General features: G+C 34.3%; 1 protein-coding gene across 13 annotated transcripts in view; it reads left to right on the top strand.

The window, feature by feature from the left end:
- BCAS3 (BCAS3 microtubule associated cell migration factor) overlaps positions 1 to 18,385 on the top strand; it is a 614,259-nt gene that overhangs the window by 195,531 nt on the left and 400,343 nt on the right. For all 13 annotated transcript variants that reach the window (XM_078437391.2, XM_078437395.2, XM_078437397.2 and 10 more), the window contains one exon: positions 1,864 to 1,957. In XM_078437391.2, coding sequence (XP_078293517.1) covers positions 1,864 to 1,957 — 94 coding nt within the window. The remainder of the gene's footprint in view (positions 1 to 1,863; positions 1,958 to 18,385) is intronic.

An 18,385-nucleotide genomic window follows, 5' to 3' on the forward strand; every position in this document is an offset into this window, starting at 1 on the left:
GGGGAGGGGAAGGAAAAAAAAAAAAGAGGTTAAAGTGGAAGAGAGCCAAAGCATAAGAGACTCTTAAAACCTGAGAACAAACTGAGGGTTGATGGGGGGTGGGAGGGAGGGGAGGGTGGGTGATGGGTATTGAGGAGGGCACCTGTTGGGATGAGTGCTGCGTATTGTATAGAAACCAATTTGACAATAAATTTCATATTTAAAATAAATAAACTTAAAAAATAACAATGAAATTATGGAAATCTCCAAATATTTGGAAATAAAACACACCTATCAATAGCTCATGGGTGGGAGAAGAAATCCCAAGGATATTAGAAAATATTTGGAATGGAATAAAAATAAAAAGTGAGCATATCAGAATTTATGAAGTGCAGCTATTCTTTTACAGAGAGGGAAATTTATAGCTTTAAATGCTTATAGTAGGAAGGAAAAACAGTCTGAAACTAATAATCTTCACTTTCCCCATTTTCTAATCTGAAAAACAAGAGCAAATTATAACCAAACAACAAATGAAGTAAATACTAAATATATGAACATAAGTCAACAAAATAGTAAATAGTGAAATATTGGGGAAAATCCAAAATTGGTTCTTTGAAAAGATAAAAAAAAATTGATCCTCAAAAAGTTAAAAATGAAATTATCATATGATCAGCAATCTGATTTCTAGGTTTGTATGCATAAGAATTCAAAGCAGGATCTGGAAGCACTATTTACACACCCTCGTTCATTGCAGCATATTCACAGTAGCGAGGATATGGAAGCAATCCATATATCTATCACTAGGTGAATGGATAAAGAAAAATCTGGTATATACATACTATAATATTATGCAGCCTTGAAATAGAAGGAAATATTGTGACATATTACAACATTGACAAACCTTGAGGACATTTTGGTAAGGGAAGTAAAGCCATCACAAAAGTGTAAAAACTATATTCTTCCAGTTATTTTGACTCTCTAAAATAGTCAAAATCATAAAAACAGAAAGTGGAAAAGTGGTTATCAATGGCTGGGGGGAGGGAAGAAGAAGAATCAGAGTTTAGTGGGTAGAGTTTCAGTGTTGCGAGATGGAAAAGTCCTAAAAATTTGTTACACAACAATGTGAGTATACTTAATGAACCGAACATTTAAAAATTGTTAAGATGGTAATAAAGATCTATGCACAAAAAATTTGATATATCAGTAGCTTTACTGAATTGTAGGTTTGAGTCAGCAATAGGCAAGAAAATTAAAGCATTAGGATAGTAAAGGATGACAAAGCAGACATTTCTATATAATGGATTGCTGTAATGGTTACAGTACTATATAAAATCATTGAATTGTAAACATGAAATAGGTGACTTTTATGGTATGTAAAGTATACCTTTGTAAAGTTTTTCATACTAAAAGAAAAATTAACTTTGCCCGTTTAGGATTAGTTCCTGATTTACTTCAAATTAAATTATTTATGTCTGAATATCATGATCCAGTAATGATCTAGTTGTAAGCAAACATTTTCCAGTAGGTCATAACATAATAAGAATTGTATGTTCCTGTCTTTGGATGAAGCTCTACAAAGCTGATTTTATGCTTTTTGTTTTTTTTCTGAACCTCTACTTCAAGAAATTTTTGTCTCTGTCATCTACAGTAAAGCCCATCAACTGTTTTTAGAGTTTATATGATTGATCTTCTGGAGTATATTGTATCTTTTCCTCATTCCTAAAGTGGCATTCTCACCTTACAGTGACAATAATCTTCCAGTATAGTGGAAGCAATCATGCATACTTTTGGTCAGGGATATTGTAGTGTAGCTGTGTATATCTTCACGCTCAGTAATTGGTGAGTAAAGTTTAATTTCCATTTTCCTTCTTTCTTTCTGTGAAGGTGCTTGTGAGCGAGGATTCTGACAGTGATGGTATCGTGGCCCACTTTCCTGCTCATGAGAAACCAGTGTGCTGTATGGCATTTAATACAAGTGGTATGTCCTTTTTCTTTCCATTTATGTCATGGGATTTCAACAAGTTTTTTTTTTTTTTTTGGAAATGGAAAATATGAAATATGGAATCTGACTTTTCATAATGTGTCAATGTGTATCAGAAAAGTAAGTAGACTTCAGTAAGTGGTTCTTGAGTGAGTGAATTTAAAATAAAAATTTAGAGCGGGGGGGGCTAGGTGGCTCAGTCAGTTAAACATCCAAATTTGGCCCAGGTCATGATCTTGCAGTTCATGAGTTTGAGACCTGCATCAGGCTCTGTGCTGACAGCTCAGAGCCTGGAGCCCTCTTTGAGTTCTGTGTCTCCCTCTCTCTCTTTCCCTTCCCTGCTCACACTCTGTCTCTCAAAAATAAATAAACATTTAAAAAAATAAATAAAAATTTAGAAACCCACCAAGCATTAGTTTTGCTCTCAGTAAAGAGGTAATTGAATATCAGCAGTAGGTAAACTGTGCTATTGAGGTGCATTAATTTCTGTATTATAATTAAGCCAGGAACTTCAGTATTCCGGACTACATATTAATGAATGTAAGTGGCACTTTCCTTGTAATTTAAAATTTCTTTTTCACTTTCACATACAAGCGTATTATAAAGTATTTGCTTGTATTTTTCCCTGTGTTTTGGTAGTGGTTTTGTTTTTCTATTTATTCTTAAAGCATTTGATTAGGAGAGATGTTATAGTAATGTGGAACGTCCTACTACTTTTCATTTTTTTCTTCAAACTTTTTGTTATATAAAGTTTCAGACATAAAAATAGATTTAAAAGATAGTATAGTAATGACCCATGTATCACTACCTTGATTAAATAGGTGTTCACATTTCTGTGCATAATAAATAAATATACATATGTATAGGTATGTGTATACTTACGTATATGTACTTGTATACCCATGTATGTATAATAGATGTACATAAATATATGTATTTTGTTGAATCATTTGAATGTAAGTTACGCATGTAATGACAACTTACCCACTACAAATTAATCATAATTTCCTAAGAATAATGACCTTTTCCCATATAGCCAGATATTATATTGTAGTTTTGAAAGTTAACACATTATGTTATCTAATATCCAAGCCATAATTTAAAGTTTCCAATTATCTCAAAAATGTATCCTGCAAAATATATAATATGATACTATGTTGATCACATGGCTATGTTAGTAGACCCTCAAAATATCTACATATTGGAGATAGGTTTTTCTTATGGAGATTAGCAAGTAATCTGCAGAGCATTATTTTGGCTTCATTTCTTTTTATCTATTTATTTTTTATTTTAGAGAGGGCAAGAGAACGTGAGTGGGGGAGAGGGGCAGAGAGAGAGAGAGAGAGAGAGAGAGAGAGAGAGAGAATCTCAAGCAGACTCCATGCTCAGCATAGAGCCCAACGAGGGGCTCGATCCCATGACCCTGGGATCATGACCTGAGCTGAAATCAAGGGTCAGACACTCAACTGGCTGAAGTCACTTGGCTTCATTTCTGAAACAACTTTTTACTTAATAGTTGTATTATGTTGAAGCCTGGAGAATGGTGGTTTTTCTAATAATACCATGTTTTCTGCAAGATTAACTACTGTTCTATAAAAAAAAGTTTTCTCTCATCAACCAGGAATGCACCATAGTTCTCTTGTATGTGAAAGGCAGGATAAATACTTAATTCTTTCCCTTTACTTACCAATTTTCATTGTTAGGAGTTGGTTTAATACTTACAGTGCTGTAATTCCATTCCAGTGTAGTCATTTTTAAAATACTTTGTTTTTAAGTAAAAGATAAAATTGCTCTTTTGTTTTGGGAGCTGAAATAGTCTTCATAAACTTACAGTTGTTTTAGATCTTATCCCTTTGGTTGATGGATCTGAAGAGATTGTCATTTTTATCTTATTCTGCAGAAATTATCCTATCAGTTAAAATTGATGGAAAGACCCATCTTTTTTTCCCTTTTCATCTTTTCAAATAAAGAATGATGGTAAGAGGATAATATAGAGCATTTTGAATAATCTTCCTTCTAATATCTTAATTAGTCATTTTTGATAGAGAGGAAGATTTTTGTAGCGGTTGTTGATCAGTAGGATTGATTTAATTAATAAAGACAAAGATTTATGGAAATGCTTTGAATGTTATGGGAATTAAGTTAAATTTGAAGAAACAATCTGGAAGTTATGTCACTTACAGCACTCTACTTGGAGTAACCAGTATGACTCATTTTGATGGTCCATCTGTTATGTCAAATCTCCTTTGTATTAATGTATATTTCATATCTCCATAGTCAGAATGCTTTAGACGTTGGAAGCTGTACTTTTTCCATCCTGTGGCTTTCCATTGTAACAAGAACATACCACTTACCTTAAAGAATATTATAGTTATCTGTATCATTGTCTAGCAATTAATTCTAGAAAACCACAGTTTACTATGATTTCATAATTTTGACATACATTTTTCATTTGATTTTATTTGAACTCCCAAGTTTGTGTTTTTATGGTAAGATTAAAAATTTTTATATTTATACCTTCTTTTTTGTGTTCCTAGAGCACTATTTGTATAACGCTACGATATAATTTATCTTGAAGTAATCATTTATTTAAATACTTGTCTTTCTACCTAACCTCTGAGTTCCAGTTTACATTATTAGGGTTCACTCTTGGTGTTGTACATTCTGTCAATTTTGGCAAATATGTAATAACATATATCCACCATTATACAGAGTAAGTAGGTTCGCTGCCCTAGAAATCCCCTTTGCTCTACCAGTTCATCCCTACCTTCCTCAACCCCTGGCAACCAGTTATCTTTTTTACTGTTTCCATAGTTTGTTTTATTTTCCAGAATGTCACGTAGTTGGAATCTTACTGTATATAGTCATTTCAGATTGACTTCCTTCAATTACTAATAAGCATTTAAAGCTCCTCCATGTCTTTTCATGCCTTGATTACTCATTTCTTTTTAGTGCTGAATAACATTCCATTGTGTGGACATACCATAGTTTATTTGCCATTTGTGTATCTTCTTTGATGAGGTGCTTGTTCAGATCTTTTTTCCATTTTTTGATTGGGTTGTTCATTTTTAAATTGTTGACTTTTAAGAGTTCTTTGTATATTTTGGATAGCAGTCTTGTATTAGGTGTTTTGTAAATATTTTTTCCAAGTCTATGGCTTGTCTTCTTATTCTCTTGAAAGTATTTTTGAAAATCAGAATTATTTAATTTTAATGAAGTCTGAGTTATCAATTATTTCTTGTCTAGATCATTCCTTTGGTGTGTATGTAACATTTTAAAATATACAAATTGATGTTCTGTTGTATTCTTAATTCAGTTTCACATTGGATGTTGTAATCTCTTGGAGGGAAGATCTTTATATGAGAACTATTTATGAGTTTTAGGATCTCTTTCATTTTTTTCTTGAATCTCAAATGAAGCTTCTTAACCTCAGTCTAAGATCTGGAAGGTTTATGGATAGAATTCAGAGAGTATGTGAACTTAGGAAAAAAATTACATCTTTATTTTCTCTAATCTCTGATGAAAAATTTCCTTCACTTATGAAAATGTAAAATAAAATAGTGAAATATTAGCTGTACTCCTGAGTTTATGAACAAATAAAAATAATAGATGTTTTCACATCATTTCTATCTTATTCACATAATTCTCCCAGTATTGCTTATGGTTCAAAATTATAGTAGATACTGTATTTTAATAGATAACAAAAAAAAAACTAAAAAAAAAAAAGACATACACTGTATGTCAATTTTTAAAATCTTATGTATTTTACTTTGTCTTAAAAATATATTATTCTGAGAAAGATGTTCCTAGGCTTTACCATATTGCTTAAAAGGTTCATGGCACTAGAATGTTTAGGATCCTGTTAATCAAAAAGGTTTATGCTCCCTAGAGACTCCATTCACATTGCCTGGCTCAGTCTTTGTGATTAAGTTAACAAGGGACAGTCCTTACTCATGGCATCTACTGGTGTGATAGGGACTTAAAGCAAGGAAGGAAAATCCTTTGTGGAGTAAGGACAGAATGCTAGGAGATGAATATTTACTTGGTTTCGACTATTGGGGAAAGTTCTTCAAAAGAAGTCAATTCTAAATTGGAACTTAAAAGATGATTAGTTAGGAAATAATGATTCTGTGTCTGGTATATAAATAAATATTAGTTGAATGAATGAGGCAAGAAAAATATGGCATATTTGGCATAGATTGTGAAGCAGGGTCTGTACAGTGGACTCATCCGTTTATCATGTGGCAGATACATTTTTCAGTGTGTCATCATTTCTGCAGCGTTTTATAAATGCTTTGTACATGTTTAAATATTTGAATTAAATGGAGGATTCATAACTCAGCAACCACTCACAAAATTGGTTTGCAAAATCTTTCATAGAAGATAGTGGAGATTTCATGCAACTGCTTGCAATTCATCTTAGTTATTTACTGTTCAGCTCTGAGTGTCTTTGCTATTCAGAGTATGACTGTTATTGCTTGAGTATAAGCAAGTGTATCTATAAAAGATTCAATTCTCAGTGATTTGAAAGCCTTGACTTTTTTTTTTTTTTTAAGCTGGTCACTATCTGAATTTTTACTTATAGAATGATATTGGGTTTAGCTGTGGCTGCTATTACCCAGCTCCTATGTGACATTTTATTTTACTTGTCTAGTTTCTGTATTATATTGCTTGTTTTATCCTAACCTTCTCAAATTGAGAATGCATATGAAATGTTTGAAGCAAGAGGCTGCATTGCCCTTTGTAAATGCACGGATTCCTTAGTAATTGTTATTTTTCCCCTGTAGTTATTTACGTTATAGTTTAAAAAAATATTTTTGGGAGAGCAAATGATGTATTTTCTATTGATCTTTAAATCCTCCTATGTTATAAAATGATATATTTTCTGCTCTCTGGTTGAAAAAGTTTTATTAGTTTCTGAACTTTTATTAATTGGTATTTTTTAGAAAGGTGTGTAATTTAAATGGGCATTAAAACAGTACTTATAATTTTTTACTTAAATTGATCTTTTCAAAATACAACTTGTAGATCCTCTAGTAACACCTTCCAGTTTTTCTTTAACATGTATCCATACATATTTCTAAATTTATTTATATCAATAAGTTTTAACTGTTTTGCTCCTCCAATAATTCTCTTATTTAGTTAAAGGCTTTTTCATGGGGTATGTAGTGTGGCCAATAATAACAGTAGTGCTTGTTAGAATACTTTTTACAAGTTCAGGGAAGTTCATTAAAAAATAAGCAGAACAAAACATAGCAATGTTTATTGTGTGTTTTTGTTTTTAAACCTGATCATTCTGTAACCACTTTACCTGAACATATCCCTGTTATGCTTAACAATATAAATAAATTTCTTAGTCTTTTTTTTTTTTAGAGAGGCATATTTTCCGATGACAGAATTATTAAGATGTCCTAGACATACATCAGGATTCAAGGAGAAAACCAGACCTGTTGTCCACCTTCTGAGAAATTTTAAAAACAATGTAAAATGTACATGATGAAATAACAGTCCGAAGTGAATTAAGGAGAAAATGTAGGTTGTTTGGGTGGTATGCAGTTCGGTTTTGTATGGGACCTATTCAGCAAAGAAATTAAGGGATGCCATTAAATAGCGTTGTGAAACTTTTAGTTCAGCAGCTGCATTCAGTTTGTTTTTCAATTTACCCTTCCCATTCTTGTTTATTAGCTGTGACTCTGAGTCCTGAATTAAAACAAATATTTTAATGGCAACATTTATGATATGGTTTGAAGTGCCAGAGAGGCCTCCGGTGCTTAGATCTGGGTAGGTTCAATATGGGTGGTGTAAATTTGTTGGTTTCAGTGATTTAGATACACAATGAGTAACATTTTCTCAGGAGCTTTTTTTTTAAATTAATAAACTCCAGTTTTGGGGGGCAGTTTCAAGTTCACAGCACAATTGGAAAGTACAGAAAACTCTCTTATAATCCGGCCCCCACTCCAAACCTCCTATACTATTGACATTCCACACCACAGTGGTAGATTTGTTACAGTTGATGAACATATATTGACCCAATCATTATCAACCAAAGTCTGTAGTTTACACGAGGGTTCACTCTTGGTGTTCACATATTCTCTGTGTTTTGACAAATTAATATTGACATATATCTACCTTTATAGTATAATACAGGATAGTTCCATTGCCTAAATGTTTTTCATCATGTTTGGGATGTTATTATTTCTTTAAACATCCTTTCTACCTTTTTTCCCCTCTTTTCTCCTTCTAGGACTCCTGCTACTCACAGATTAATCTTGGTGGTGTCTAATAGGTCTCTGGGGCTCTATTCATTTTTCTTCTTCTTTTTTTCCCCAAACTCGATAATCTCAGTTGATTTCTTCTTTCAGGTTCAAAACCACGATTTAAGCCCCTCTATTGAATTTTTTATTTTAGTTATTGTACTTTTGAACTCTGGAATTTCTATTTGTTTCCTTTTTTTATAATATTATCTCTTTATTGATATCCTTTGCTTGGTGAGACATTGTTCTCATACTTTCCTTTAATCCTTTTAACATGCTTTCTCTGCATCCGTGCTGGCATTTGGTATTATTGCCACTTTAATTTTATAAATACTAGATGGGGACCTCTGTAAGAGAGGTCATTTGGAAATCTTTTTTCCCAGTCAGAAGTTTGTATTTTTATCTTTTTAACAGAGTCTTTTGCAGAGCAAAATTGTTTACTTTTTGTCAAATCCAATAAAAAATATATCAGTTGTGTTTTTGTGTTCCTGCCTAAGAAATGTGCACCAGTCTGGGGCCTGAAGATTTTTCTCCTATGTGATTTTCTGATAGTTTTCTAGTTTTACATTTTGTATTTAAATTTATTTTTATTATTTTTTTTGTTTTTATTATTCTTTTAATGTTTATTTTATTTTTGAGAGAGAGAGAGAAGGAGGAGCAGAGAGAGAGGGAGACAGAGGATCTGAAGTGGGCTCCGTGCTGACAGCAGAGAGCCTGATGCAGGGCTCGAGCTCACAAACCAAGAGATTATGACCTGAGCTGAAGTCGGATGTTCAACTGACTGAGCCACCCAGGCACCCCTACATTTTATATTTAAATTTATGATCCAAATTCATTGTTATTTTTTGTATAATGTATCAGATTAGGTCATGGTTATTATTTTTTGGCTTATGGATATCCAGTTGATACTTTATTATTTTTTCAAAATTCCATTCTTTCTCTGATGAGTTTCTTTTGTACTTTTTCATTAAAGTAACATACTTCTGTTGGCTATTTCTGGATTCTCTGATGAAGATGACTTTTTAGCTGTTTTCTGTATGGGAATATCTGTATTTTGCCCATAATTTTCAGGCATGTTTCAACTAGATAGTTTTTGACAGTTACTCATTAATTTTTCAGCAGCGGTTAACACTCTTACTTTGTTCACAGCTTTTAGTATTGTTACTCTTGATCCTCTTGATTAGTTGGGTACAGAGTTGAATTTTTGGGGGGCAGCATTCTAATCTGTAGCGTCAGCTCACTGAAAATTTTCGAAAAGGTTGCTGTGTTCTCCTTGCCTTCACATATTGTGGGTTCCTCTTCCTCCGGCTGTTGTTCTGCCTGATGTAAGAGCTACTATTTTTATTTATGTTTTTTTGTATTGAACTTTGAGATAGATTTTTTAAAACTCTGGGGTTTTTCTGTTTTGTTTATTGGTTTTGTTTTTGTTATAGGGTTAAAACAGCAGTCTCTTTTGATTTTACAAATTCAACCCAAAATCCTCTTTGCTGGTCATATGAGTGGGTAAAATGTTCTCAGGGACCCTAAATTTAGGCAGTAACCTGTGTACATCTATTAGCTTGGGCTGCTGTAACCAAATCCCATAGATGTAGTAGCTTAAACAACAAAACCTTTTTTTCTCACAGTTACGAATGCTAGAAGTCTGAGATGAAACTTCCAGCTGATTTGGTTTCTAGTGAGGTCTTTCTTCCTGACTAACAGTCACCTTCTCAATGTGTCTTCACGTGTCCTTTCTTTGGTGCAAGGAAGTGGGGACAGAGAAAAAGAGCTAGTTCTGTGGTGTGTGTGTGTGTGTGTGTGTGTGTGTGTGTGTGTGTGTCTGTGTCTTTTAAATTGAAGTATCATCAACATACAATGTTATATTAGTTGCAGGTGTATAACATCTTGATTTGACAATTCTATACATTACTTGGTGCTCACTATAATAAATGCAGTCACTATCTGTCACCACACAATGTTATTACAATAATATTGGCTATATTCCCTAAGCTGTACTTTTCATCTCCCTGACTTATTTATTTTATAACTAGAAGTTTGTACCTCTTAACTTTTATCCATTTTTCCCATCCCCCTTACCTCCCCTCTGGCAACCGTCAGTTTGTTCTCTATATTTAAGAGTCTGGTTTTTTTTTGTTTGTTTTTGTTTATTTGTTCATTTGTTTTACTTTGTAGATTCTACATTTAAGTGAGATCATATGCTTTTATCCTTCTCTGTCTTATTTCACTTAGCATAATACCTTCTAGGTCCATCCATGTTATTGCAAATGGCAAAATCTCATTCTCTTTTATGGCTGAATAATATTCCTTATTTTATATGTAAATATATATAACATCTTTATCCATTCATCTATCAGTGGACATTTGGGTGGCTTCCATATCTTGGCTATTATAAATAATGCTACAGTAAACATAGGGGTGCATATATCTTTTTGAATTAGTATTTTTGTTTTCTTTGGGTAAATACCCAGTAGTGGAATTACTAGATCATATGGTTGTTTTAATATTAATTTTTTTTAGGAACTTCCATATTGTTTTTCATAGCTGTTACACCAATTTACCTTTCCCTCCAATAGCGTACAAGGGTTTGTGGTGTCTCTTCTTATAAGGACACTAATCATACCAGATCAGGGTCTCTGCCAATGACCTAATTGAAACTTAATTACTTCCTTAGAGACCCCATCTTCAAATATAGCCTGGGTTTTTAGAGTTTCAATATATGAATGTGAGGGCTGCACAGATATTTAATTCATAATAGTACATATATAGAATCATTTGGTTACTCTTAGTTTTTAAAAGACTCTTATTTGGTCATAGTCCAATTCTGGGTTATTCTGTTTGTGATTATTGTATCATACTTTTTCCATGTGTTTAGTTTCATTTTAAGATAAATATTTTAGGGGCGCCTGGGTGGCTCAGTCGGTTAAGCGTCCGACTTCAGCTCAGGTCATGATCTCGCGGTCTGTGAGTTCGAGCCCCGTGTCGGGCTCTGGGCTGATGGCTCAGAGCCTGGAGCCTGCTTTGGATTCTGTGTCTCCCTCTCTCTCTGCCCCTCCCCCGTTCATGCTCTGTCTCTCTCTGTCTCAAAAATAAATAAACGTTAAAAAAAAATTAAAAAAAAATAAAAAGATAAATATTTTATAAGAAATGTTAAATGTTAATGATCTCTTCATCTTGTTTGTGTTGTCCAAAAGTATATAGCCTGGCACAACTTTACTGCTTTAACCTGTTCTTCTACCTTTCCTTCCAACATTTAGCCATACTATTTTTCACCTCCTTAAACATTTTACATCACTTTTCCTCCACCTGAAATCCTCTTTTGCCTGGGCAACTCTTATTTATCTTTCGAGTCCCATTTTTTATGTATTATTTTGTGAAGACCTACATGACCCTAAACAAAATATCATGTTCTCCCCGCCCCCACCTTGCTGCTTAATTGGGCAAGTAACTTAATACGCTTGGATCCTCCCTAGTACTTCAGTTTTCTCATCAATGAAATGAGAGGGTAATAATGGTATCCAAAACAATACCCAAAACATAGGGTCACCTCCAAAAATTTAGCTGTTGCTGTTTTCATTATTATTAACTTCCCTCATCCTAGTTTAAATTTTATACCCATCAAGAGTATTCTTTCAACATGTTTTCTGCTATAGATAAGCTTTTACTTCATACCCAGGTATTTATTATTAGCCTGGTAATTTTCACATAATTAATAAGTAAACACTGAATAATTACACTTATTATTTTTTTCTATAATTATTATTATGAAAAAAACCATGGCAGGGCAGAGATAAGGCACTAATTCAATGTAATTACTCATTTGTTGAATAAAACTCAGTTATTTCTAATTTGTAGTTTGAATGAGAATTGTCTTTTTCCCTATGAATTGTAGAAGTGATCCCTGATGCCAAATTGTATAAAATGAAGAAACATATCACACATCCTTAAGATTGAAATATGTAACATATATTAAAAATATCTTGTGGAAATTAAATCATATTTGTGTAACTAAGTAAACTAGATTGGGGTATTAAGTATATTACCTTTGACATAAAAGAAGATAAGCATTTTTATTAATCAAATTGGAAATTAGAAACATAAAAAAGAAATTCTTGGGGTGCCTGGGTGGCTTAGTCGGTTAAGCATCTTGACTCTTGATTTTGGCTCAGGTTATGACCTCCCAATACATGAGTTCAAGCCCTGCCCATGTCAGGCTCTGCACTGACAGCATGGACCTGCTTAGGGATTCTCTCCTTCTCTCTCTCTGCTCCTCCTCTGCTTGCTCTCTCTCTCAAAATAAATAAACATTAAAAAAAAGGAAAGGAAATTCTCAACTCTCTGCAGTAAGCCTGACATTTCTAAAACAGACCTGTTGTCTTTAATTTGGTAAATAATTGATCTATTTTCCAGAGGCATTATTTCTGCCAGCTGACTAGCTGAGAGCTGTGAAGTACAGCACATCTACATTTTAAATAATTGCCCTTCCTTGGCAGAGAAATTGCTTTTCCATCCATTAATAAGAGGAAAATTAATGTTGGGTCTGTAGTAAAGTAGATTAAACATGTATCCCTTTGGATGCTTGACTGCATCTTTAACAGACTTGAAATTATTCTGGTTACTTAAATGTTGTATATTGAAAGGTGATGGTGGTCGTGGGTTAATCATTAAAAAAGTTTAGGTTGGATTTTTTTTTTTTCTTTTGCACAGAGTTTCCCCCATTGATCACAGTAAGTGGTCAGAAAAATACCTTGTCTTGATTTTTGCTAACATCTATAATGCCTCACAGATTTACAGAATTATGTGGCTTCTGAGTTTTCCTCTCATCCAACAGCTTCTGGTTTATTACCGCCAGTCATTTATACTATATCACTAATAATTCAAAGGCAGCTTGAAGAGTTTATTGCTTTTTTTTTTCCTAAGAAGGGGATGTTTCCATTATAGATTTGTAATTACTCTCCTCTGTCGTCATCTTCCAAAATGACATATCTTACATAATGGATTACTCCCTGAAGGATTTGTTCTTTTTGCTCTCTGTTCATTGTGGCACAGGCCTTATATGAGAGTTAGTGGTAACTTTTCAGGTTTGACTTATCATAAAGTACAGTAGGCATCATAATTTCGGGCCCATGCTGGTATTGTGGTCCCACCAAAATGTTTAATTCCTTTTAAAAGCAAAAAAATAATAATAGTAATAAACTTTTAAGTTAATGGAATACTTTAATATATTTTTAAAACCAGCAACTGTAATTGTAAAATATAATTGTAAATATTTTTTTTCATGGAAGAGGAGGTCCATAAAGGCAAAATTGCCCAGGGCCCATGAAAGTCCTAATGTAGCCCCGGGTCCTGGGTATCCATTAGTAAGGAAAAGCCCTTCTCTTTCCCCACCACCATTGCCACAGTATTTCTAGTTAATTAAACAGAGATGCCCAATTCACACTAAATGAACTAATGAAAGATGTGAATACATACATTGGCATACTATGAAAAATGAGGTAAATGCATACACAAACACACACACACTTGTAACACTATAGCTACCCATAACAGATGTAACTATAACAGTATTAAATTTTGAAGAATGTAAAGAATATCTGTAGCCAAGTACATACATGCAAAGTGGCCAAGGGTGAATTAAACTTTTTCTTATCAGGACAACTTTAGTGGTTGTTAAGCAGTGAAGTACTTGAATATTTATTGTCTCTTCTGCTTTCCTGTCCTCTGGAATGCTCTGGCCCTCCCCCAGATTCAGGCTTGTTTCAGTGTTCTCATTCAGATTTGTTTATACTCTTGCCATGCTTTATTTTGAACAGTACTTTGAAAGCAGTGAAAATATGTCTCAAAAACACATATTTGAAAACACATATTTCAAAGGACATATATTACATCCAGTCGGGTGGGTACCTATGGTGGGAAGGGATGGGAATGAGGACTGGGTGCAGGAATGGAGGATGAATAGGAGAATGTAAAAAACAGTAGGCCGTGTTAGTATTCAGAATTAATATAATGGGTGTTACAAAGTCTTTAGGGTACCAACAGTATGGAAAAAAATAAAATTCGTGGGACGTGGGTGGCTCAGTCGGTTAAGCATCCGACTTCGGCTCCAATCGTGATCTTGCAGTTCATGAGTTCAAGCCCCGGGTCGGACTGTGTGCTGGCAGCTCAGAGCCTGGATCCTGCTTCAGTTTCTGTGTCTTGCTGTCTCTGCCCCTCCCCCTGCTCACATTCTCCCACTGTCTCTCAAAAATAAGTAAACATTAAACAAATTAAAAAAATAGTCAAATTATTCTTCTCTAATTTAAAATGAACTCATCTTTTGGTTTTCCTTTTGTTGCTTTGATGGTTTCAGGGAAGTTTCTGATGGTTATTGTTTTGGTCTCTTTTTTCAAATCCTATCTTTTTGATGGGCTAAGAAGCCACTACACTAATCTGTGTAGATATAGATGTATAGAGTTAGGTTGTGCAACAAATGCCTACCTGCTCAGAAATCTTTGTTATGTGTTAGCGGTTGTTCTTATAAATACTCTTTCTCAAACATAATTAAGGAGTAATGTTTTGAAATAGATCAGATAGGTAAAGAAAACTAATTTCCAGAGACACTTGGTAATTTGCTAATATTTGATATATTTGCAAATATACCCAAAATAAAAATGCTAAATGATGAAAATTTTTATTTTTCATCTAATACTTTTTTGTTCTATAGTTCTTTCTTTTAAAAAAAAAGATTTTATTTTTTTTTAAGTAATATCTACACCTAACATGGGGCTGGAACTTACAACCCTAAGATCAAGAGTTGCAGGAACCACTGACTGAGCCAGTCTGATGCCCCTGTTACATAGTTTCTGATCTCCACTACTAGAACCTTGATTGAACTCTGTTATACTGTCATATATGTGCTCTGGAATACATGATTTGTGGTGCTTTGACCACCCATTTTGCCAAGCTACACATCTGAGACTCATTGACCTCTTTCTTGACTCCTCACTATGTATCTGTATTTCTTATACATCCCTCTCTGGCTGCTGTGTTTTTAGATTTTATTGTATTTACCCCATCCCATCACATAGGGGTAGGATTTTAACTTTCTTTCTTTTTTTTTTCCCTTTTGGAATTTTTATTGGAATTGTATTGAAAGTGTAGGTCCATTTGGGATAGAGAGATGGTATCTTTACAATATTGGGTATTTTTATCCACAAACATAGTATATCCTCCCATTTATTAAGTTGTCTTTTAACATCTTGCAACATAGTATATCCTTCCATTCATTTAGTTGTCTTTTAGCATCTTGCAATAAAAATGTATAGTTTCTACATAAAGGATTTGCCCATCTTTGTATTAGAATTATTCTTAGGAGCCTTTCTTTCTTTTTCTTTTTCACATTAACAGGTATTATTATTATTATTATTATTCTCAAGTTAGTTAACTTTATAAAGCGTAGTCTTGGCTTCTGAAGTAGAACACAGTGATTAATCTCTTATATGTGACACCCAGTGCTCATCCCAAAGAGTGCCCTCCTTAATGCCCGTCACCCATTTAACCCACTCATTCATGGATTTTAACTTTCTAACTACTGTGTTTACATTCACTGTATGTAAAACCACCAATTTTACTCTTACCCTTATTTTTGTTTTGGTTTATATTCATTTTTATTGAACTGTAGCTTACATACAGTAGATTGCATAAATGTTAAGTGTCTAGCTTGGTGTACACACACACACACACACACACACACACACACACACACACACACCCCTGTATAAGCTCTACCCAGAAAATTTAAATGTTCTGTTTTACACATCCCTGAAGCACACTGAATGGCATTCCTTTGGAAATATTTAATTTCCAAATTTACCTTTCAATTTATATTTTATAGTCTAATACATAGAATATCTGTTCCAAACTGACTGATCTGCACGACATTCTCTTTACTTCTTCAGCCTTCTGCCATTTGGTCATATTTCACTTTCTTCTCCCTTCCGTCTGTCTACCGAATTCCTTTTAACCTCAATTTAAAATGTATTTAATTTTGAACTTCTAGCAGTGATTGTCTGTGATAGTTGTGTGTATGTGTGTCTGTGCCTGTAATTTGTCTTTGAGGATAGAATCTTGTATTGGTACATAATAAGGACAACACAAGCTAACACTTTTATCTTTAGACTTTTAAATCTGGTTTTCTCACTGTTTGTGGGCTTCAGTTATCATACCTGTTAATTGAAGTCAGTCATGCTATTTCTTATTTTTAAGACTTTTTAAAGCCCTTTTACTTTTTTTTTTAACATCTATTTATTTTTGAGAGGGACAGAGACAGAATGAGAGCTGGGGAGGGGCAGAGAGAGAGGGAGACACAGAATCTGAAGCAGGTTCCAGGCTCTGAGTTGTCAGCACAGGGCCCAATGTGGGGCTCGAACTCATGACCTGTGAGAACATGACCCAAGCCGAAGTCCACCACTTAAGCAACTGAGCTACCCAGGCGCCGCAACATTTTTTTTTTTAATGTTAACAGTTGGCATTAAAAAAGTTGTTTTTAATCCAAGTTCGTTAACATATAGCATAATAATGGTTTCAGGAGTAGAATTTCATGATTCATCACTTACATATAACGCCTAGTGCTCATCCCAACAAGTGCCCTTCTTAGTACCCATCACCCATTTAGTCCATCCCCCCACCCAACACCCCTCCAGAAGCCCTCAGTTTGTTCTCCGTATTTGAGTCTCATATGGTGTGCCTCCCTCTCAGTTTTTGTCTTATTTTCCCTTGCCTTCCCCTGTGTTGATCTATTTTGTTTCTTAAATTACACATGAGTGAAATCATATGATATTTATCTTTCTCTGACCAACTTATTTTGCTTAGCATGATACACTCTAGTTCCATCCACATAGTTGCAAATGGCAAGATTTCATTCTTTATGACTACCAAGTAATATTCCATTGTGTGTGTGTGTGTGTGCACGTGTGTGTGTATGCACGTGCACGCACACGCTCGCACAATCCATTCATCAGTCGACGGACATTTAGGCTCTTTCCATGATTTGGCTGTAGTTGATAGCACTGCTATAAACATTGGGGTGCATGTGCCCCTTCAAATCAGCATTTTTGTATTCTTTGGATAAATACCTAGTAGAGCAATTGCTAGGCCGTAGGGTAGTTCTATTTTTAATTTTTTGAGAAACCTCTATACTGTTTCCCATAGTGGGTGCACCAGTTTGCATTCCCGCCAGCAGTGCAAAAGGGTTCCCCTTCCCCTGCCTCCTCGCCCCAACATCTGTTGTTGCCTGAGTTGTTAATGTTAGCCATTCTGACAGGTATGACGTGGTATCTGTGTCATTATGGTTTTCATTTGTATTTCCCTGATAATGTGTGGTGTTGAGCATCTTTTCATGTGTCTGTTAGCCATGTGGATGTCTTCTTTGGAAAAGTGCCTCTTCATGTGTTTTGCCCATTTTTTTCACTGAGATTATTTGGTTTTTGGGTGTTCATTTTGATAAGTTCTTCATAGATTTTGGATACTAACCCTTTATCTGATATGTCACTTGCAAATATATTCTCCCTTTCCGTTGGTTGCCTTTTGGTTTTGCTGATTGTTTCCTTCACCATGCAGAAGCTTTTTATTTTGATGAGGTCCCAATAGTTCATTTTTGCTTTTGTTTCCCTTGCCTCTGGAGACATGTTGAGTAAGAAATTGTTGCAGCCAAGGTCAAAGAGGTTTTTGCCTGCTTTCTCCTCAAGGATTTTGTTGGCTTCCTGTCTTACATTTAGGGCTTTCTTCCATTTTGAGTTTCTTTTTGTGTATGGTGCAAGAAAGCGGTCCAGGTTCATTTTTCTGCACGTCGCTGTCCAGTTTTGCCACCACTTGCTGAAGAGACTGTCTTTATTCCATTGAATATTCTTTCCTGCTTTCCTTTCTTTCTATTCTTTCCTCAAAGATTAGTTGGCCATATGTTTCTGGATCCATTTCTGGGTTCTCTATTCTTTTCCATTGATCGGAGGGTCTGTTTTGTGCCAGTACCATACTGTCGTGATGATTACAGCTTTGTAACACGTCTTGAAGTCTGGGAGTGTGATTGCCTCCAGCTTTAGTTTTCTTTTTGAAGATTGCTTTGGCTATTTGGGGTCGTTTCAGGTTCTATACAAATTTTAGGATTGTTTATTCTAGCTCTGTGAAGAATGCTGTTGTT

The sequence above is a fragment of the Panthera onca genome, chromosome E1 (assembly GCF_046562875.1).
Source record: "Panthera onca isolate mPanOnc1 chromosome E1, mPanOnc1 haplotype 2, whole genome shotgun sequence".
Lineage (NCBI taxonomy): Eukaryota > Metazoa > Chordata > Mammalia > Carnivora > Felidae > Panthera > Panthera onca.